A 6,652-nucleotide genomic window follows, 5' to 3' on the forward strand; every position below is an offset into this window, starting at 1 on the left:
GTCATATTCGATAATATACATCTTAAGATATATATAATATATATAGTAAGATGTATATATATTATAGTATAGTATAGTATATACTATATATACAACTTAAGATATATAAGCTATATTCGATATACATATATATATAAGCTTATATATATATATATATATATATACTATACTATACTATGTATACATCTTAAGATATATAAGCTATATTCGATTTATATACTATATATACATCTTAAGATATATATATATAAGCTTATATGTATACTAAACTATACTATAATATATATACATCTTACTATATATAAGCTATATTCGATTTATATACTATATATACATCTTAAGATATACTATATATACATGTATATCTACTATATATATCTAGTATATCTAGTATACTATGTATATATAGTATATCTTAAGATGTATATATAGTATATCGAATATAGTTTATATATCTTATGAGATGTATATATAGTATAGACTATAGTATAGTATATATATAAGCTTATATATATATATATATGTATACTATACTATATTATACTATATATGTATGTATGTATACTATGCTATATTATACTATATGTATAGCTTAAGATATAAAAGAACAAAAATATTGTAAAGAGATATTCAAATCAATGCATTATATTTTTATTATAGCATTAAAAATCATGGCAATATCTTTCTTAGTCTTCCTCTCCCCTATGGAATGAGCACAACAAGGTGCTAATACCACCATTGAGAAGAAAAAGAAACTAATCACCGGGTGCTATATTATGGAAAAATTGACTCTCGGTAAATTATAATAAACTATTATCGCTATCAAGAATAGGAGGTGTAGGAGGGATAACATGTTTGGGTCGTGGAGCCGGGGGAAGTGGAGGAGGAACATATTGGCCACTAGATTCACCACTCTTCGATTTTTCCTTATTTTTACTAAACATATTTTTTAAGGAATAAGCCATCTTAACTAATCAAGCAAAGTAAATAAAACAAACAAAATTATAATATTAAAACTTAAGAGTTGGAACGAGTTTACCGAATTGACGAACAACTTGTTGGAAATTGATTATCGTTGAAGACTTCAATTCACCAACTTCACAATTGTTTCACAAATTATAACAATAAAGTAAGCAATAGTAGAAGTAAATTAGAGAGAAATTGTGATAGATTGATGATTTTGTAAGAAAAAATAAAATAATGATGGGGTATTTATAGTTGAAAATAGGGAAAAAGTGTAATTATAAAAAGTTTGGGATTAAAACAAAGTTGAGGGGTTAAATGGCTATTTCATAAATAGCCAACGGCTATTTTTGACAGCCCAACGGCTATTTTTTACAGTCCAGCGTTTTTAAAAAAAAAAAAAAAATATCCGTTGGGCCCGCTAAGAGGACCGGGCCGGTCCCGGGCCCTGGGGACCAGGCCGGTCCCGGGCTTGGCGGGCCTAATCATAGGACCGGCCCACGAGACCGGACCAGGCCCGCTAAAATCGGACCAAACGGTCCTGGCCCGTTTAGCCGTTTGGCCCGTCTGGCCCGCGGTCCTGGGCCGGTCCCGGGCCTGGACCGGCCCACTTGCCAGGCCTATTTCCACCCCTGGAGCTCTATTTCCATCAACCCCTGTAAGTTTCCATTCCACCTTTTGTTGCTGCTGCTTGTTTTTGGCTAGTTGCACTTGCCTTTATTCTCAACGGAAATTACAGCTCGAAAATGGAATCCAGGGGAAGACAAGAGGACATGCATGGGCTAATATGTTTCCTAGCAACAAATTTGCTGCACGAGGTATGGATCTCACATTTCTTCATCCTATAATCATTGAGGGTGAGAAAATTGTAGAACTACACCAAGATGATGTTGCTGCTAGGAATGAAAAATGAAAATCAGCTGTTATTCTATATGTGGTAGGAGGATACCCCCACAATTAGCACTATAGACAGGTTCATCAATGCACAAGGGGCATTTTCGTTTAAACCTCAGATTTATCTACATAATGAGGGTTACTTTGTTATCCGATTTGCTAGCGAAGAGGAGAGAGACAAGGTACTATGCTCAGGACTACACACACTGAATAACATGCCAGTTATTATCAAACCATGGAATCCAGAATTTAATTTTAATGATGAGGTGCTTAAGACCATTCCTATCTGGATTAAACTACCAAACCTTCCTCTTAATTGTTGGACTGCTAGTGCACTTTAGCAAAATTGGTAGTAGTTTGAGAAAGCCAATTTATGATAATGATTATACTACTAGCAATAGCAGAATTTCATTTGCCAGAATTCTTGTTGAGGTTGACATAACCAAAGAACTGCCGGCTACAATCAAAGTCCAGGATCCTAAAGGAAAAATGATCAATCAAGAAGTATGGTATGACTGGAAACCTATATACTGCCCGGAATGTCTACAAGTGGGTCATAACTGCAAGAAGGATCGCAAAAAAAGAATAGCACCTCCTAACAAAGATGCTCAATCTTAAGCCACTTAATTTACATAAAACTCATCATTACTTTAATCACTTTTAGCAAGTTTGAACTTCAAGAAATAGTAAAACAGTCTTATCAATACACAAACGTATAACTCCCCAAGAATTTCATAATCAGGAATGTCACGAAATCCCCCGCTCTTTGGGGGTGCCCTCAACGTCGAGGAACATGTACTAGAGTGTATGTTAGTTTGACTAGTTCATGTTTTAACAAGATGTATGTTTACCCGTAAAATGGTATAATTTACTTTGTAACGTGATTTATAGACACATGAATTAACTCGATCCAAAAATATAAAATAAACAAGAATGAAATCAAAAACGTAAAAATAACTTAAAGAAATACAAGCCTGATTGTAGGTTGAGCTTCTCCAGAAGCAGTAATATGAACAACATTAAGAATAAAAACAAGCAAGAAATTTTATAGTATGAGAGAAAATTATGGCCTTTTAGTACAAATGATTTTCCGTATCCTAAAAGGGATACTAATTCTCCTATTTATAGCTCTATTGAGGAAGAAAAGATCACCAATCAAGCTCCCCTTGAATAAGAATAAAATCGCCATTGATGGCTGCATAACAATTAGCTATTAATACAGAGATTCTTTGTAACGACTGCTCATTGAATGATGTTCGATGTCTTCTCTTCAACTATTTGTTATCGGTTCCCATGCCTTCGGGATTTACACAACACCAATCCATGCTTGTATCTGATGGCAACTACTTGTTGACTCACATCTTACCTTTCCTTAGTTCTACGTGTCATCTAGTCATTTGCCCAACTGTCGCTAACCAATTTTACCCCATACAGATAGTCCCCCTACTTTTCGGTGAAAATACTTTAGTGTTGTCTAGAAGTAGATAAAACTTCTTTTCTTCGTGGATAAGTTTCTGAACAGTTTCTGACACTTGAAAGGACACACGTCTCTTCACATTTAATGACCCGAACACGTGTTACTCCGTGATTTAGTAAATATTTTCGTTAGTTTCCAAGGTAATAATGACCACGAATTATGGCACTTATAAACTACTTCCCTGCTCTTCAATTTTACGTTTCGCTTTCACAAACCCTTCTTCTTCTTAGAACCCTACTGCAAAACTTGTCTTACTCGATAAAATCTCCCTTCTCAAATTTCTTACCATCATGTCTTTTAACACCGTTGTCCTTGAAAATACCGGCCTTCTCTTAGGAGATGACCCAAAAAAGAACAAAGCCAAAGAAGTTGATATCGAATCTGAACCTCCTATCGTGAACTCTATCATACCCCTTCAACTTAACACCTAGTCCAACCTTCAAGTCTAAAAAGAACCAATTAATCCCAAAAGTGACAGACGTTGGCTTATTAGCAAATATCTTTCTTCTATTTATCTTTCTAGCATCCCTGCCATGAAGGAAGATTGCGAATGGAACAATAGGGTAATCTTCGCCCTTAGTGAAGTGTAAAGGGTAACCTTCTCCAAACCAAGGTTTATGTATGTTTATACATACCCTTTCACTTTGGGATTGGGTCAAGGAATCAACCCAATAGTTTTAGAATTTTGCCACCGATACCCAATCTGTTTGGCTCAAGTAGGCCTATCAATATGGCGTACAGTGGCTTGCCTCCGAAAACTATGCTTTGAGACTGGAAAAACCTCAGATCTTCTGTAGGGGTGTGCTAAAGCTTAGGAAATAGGACCTTCACGCCTTCCTTACCAGTGTTGATGATGAAAATAATCGTGGCTGGATGGAACGGTTCGTTGTCATTGCTACCAGGTATATTCTTCTGACAACAACACTTGTTATTCCTAAATCGTGAAACCTTTTTCGTAAGTCTTCGAATATCTTTTCCTTTCTGTACTTAAAAAAAATTCCACCGTTATCTTTGTATTTCCCTTATTCCAGCTATTCATTAGGAATCACCATAGGTTCAGAACCTGGCCTAATGAGTATAGAAAATTTTGAATATTTCTACAACGGAATCTCAAAGGTGGAAAGGAATGGCTCCTAGGTTTAATTGGAAAGCCCAAAACTATGGTAAATAAAGGTTTTTTCTTCCTTCTTTCATCTTTTAACTTGACTCAGAATCAATTTGTTAACTCTCTCTTTTTGCAACAAACTGGACTTCGGAAGGGATCCGTTGTTTGCACCCCTATTGATATTCTTGATGACCTAGAGGAAGACCAACGGGATTTGCAAAATGTCCTTAATCGGAGGAGAGCTCGTGAAGACACTCTCGCTTCCGGTGAAGGCGCCTCCTCCCGGAGTCCCCAGCCCAAAGACAGGAAATCAAAGAGAAAATGTACCTCCTCGACAGGGATTCATGAGAAAAAATTGAAATAAACACCAACTGGACCGACCACAATGGTCCTTAATGATGAAAGAACCTATGATGAAGCGGATTCCCTTCAGAGAAGAAAAAGATCTTCATCAGCTCAACTAGATGGGCTTCAAACTCCACAACCGTATGAAGTTCTAGGACTCTTCACGAAAATGGAAATTGTTGAGAACACTAAGTCCCACTTTCGGGCTCCAATTGACATTTCCATTCAGAGGCATCCTACCCCAGAGGTACCTCTACCATTATTTTCTGAGCTACCTATAACTGCCTCTCCTTCAACACCAGCTACTACCTCTCCATCGGTCCCAACTGAACCAATAAGAAATGTTCCTTCCCCACTATCATCTGATCATGGGAATCTAGGGAACACTTTATCGGCACCCACTCAAAGCCTCAGTGGCAAACGAAGTGTCATTATTACGGTTTCGAATGAGTGACACATACTTTCCAAACCGGTGGAGGTTGACAACTACCTGAAATCACTGGCTACAAAGAAAGAATGGAGAAAGATGGACTCCTTTTTTGCTGAATGTCTGCTAAAATAAAGCATGCACTGTTCGGCTCAGGTATCAATTTAACCTTCTTCTCTTCACTTTTTTGTTTGTTAAATTTTGCCTTAATAACCTTAGCTTTAACCTTTTTAGGCTAACATCCTTGTTTTCGAGGGCTTGCAAAGGTTGACTTTGGAAAAAGAAGGACTTACAACAGAACGAAATCAACTTTTGGCCAAATGGAACCAGCTTGTTGAGCGCCTCCTTGTTTTGGAAGTAAACGTTTCTCAAATAAGTGAGCTCGAGGCTTGATTGCAACAATCCGATCAAGATAGAATGGCCCACAGCCAAGAACCTGCTCAATTACATGAAGATCTTAAGGAGGCGAAGGCTAAGTGGGCTGAACTGCATGATACTGTGACTGGTGCGGCCGAACGCGAGTCTGCTTTTATGGAGAAAGTTAATAACGAGGAGTCTAACTTATACTCCAAAACTGAAGATGCTAATGTTGCCGAGGAGAAGAGAGACAAAATAGAAGAAAGGCTAAAAAGAGTCATGGAGCAGAACCAACTTCATGAGACAACCAATGTTGAGCTTTATTACAGGATCAGCCTTGTGAAAACTAAAAATGATAAGCTCCAAACAAAAATTGAGAAACTTCAAGCTAAACTCCAAGACAAGGAAGATTCCATCCTCCTCGATAAAATCTATGCCACTTATCACATGAAGAGAAAGACCTTGGAGGAGGCCAAAGAAGGCATTGCAAACATTGATGACTGCATTGCCAAAGCTCGTGAATTGGAGACAACTGCTCTCGAGAACCTCCCTACTCGGCCCATTTCCTCTGATTCTTCGAACCTTATCTCCGAGTATTCGGGAAGAGAAAAGCAAGTTGAAAAGGAAGAAAATAAGGATGAAGGCTTCGAACCGGAGGCGGAACAACCTTCTCCTGAAAAAGAAAGCGAAGACTCTTTACTCCCCTCGGGCTTTGGCAGCAAAAATAATTAATGTATATATTTTATTTCCTTTTTCTTTGTAATTATGCCAAAACTTCTTTATTGGGTTTTGAATTTTAAGTAATGAAAGATATTTTTTGCTTTAATATTGGGCAATAAATATTATCCTTTATTAGTATTTAACTAATAAAGCTCGGGAATTCTTTTTACATCTGATAACTTTGGATCCCGGGCATTCACACTTTCAGAATCTACCCTTTAACTATGAGAGTTTCATAAGAAAAGGCCCTTATGTTTACGGTGCTCTTGAAGAGGACGTCTCATGTTAATTTCGGGACAAGCATTTGAAGTTTTAGCTAACTTTCAAACGAAAAAATAAATTAACTTATCATTTGGATAAGAAA

The 6,652-nt window shown here is 36.9% G+C and overlaps 1 protein-coding gene across 1 annotated transcript; it reads left to right on the forward strand.

The window, feature by feature from the left end:
- The first annotated feature begins 5,628 nt into the window (after positions 1 to 5,628).
- Positions 5,629 to 6,300, forward strand: LOC138892111 (tropomyosin-2-like). Its single transcript, XM_070175807.1, has one exon. It carries the CDS (start codon positions 5,629 to 5,631, stop codon positions 6,298 to 6,300), a length of 672 nt encoding a protein of 223 aa, XP_070031908.1.
- The last annotated feature ends 352 nt before the right edge of the window (positions 6,301 to 6,652 follow it).

This window comes from Nicotiana tomentosiformis, chromosome 5, assembly GCF_000390325.3.
Source record: "Nicotiana tomentosiformis chromosome 5, ASM39032v3, whole genome shotgun sequence".
NCBI lineage: Eukaryota > Viridiplantae > Streptophyta > Magnoliopsida > Solanales > Solanaceae > Nicotiana > Nicotiana tomentosiformis.

Excerpts from the sequence above, each read along its gene's own strand:
- LOC138892111 (XM_070175807.1), top strand. The coding sequence starts at position 5,629 with ATGGCCCACAGCCAAGAACCTGCTCAATTACATGAAGATCTTAAGGAG.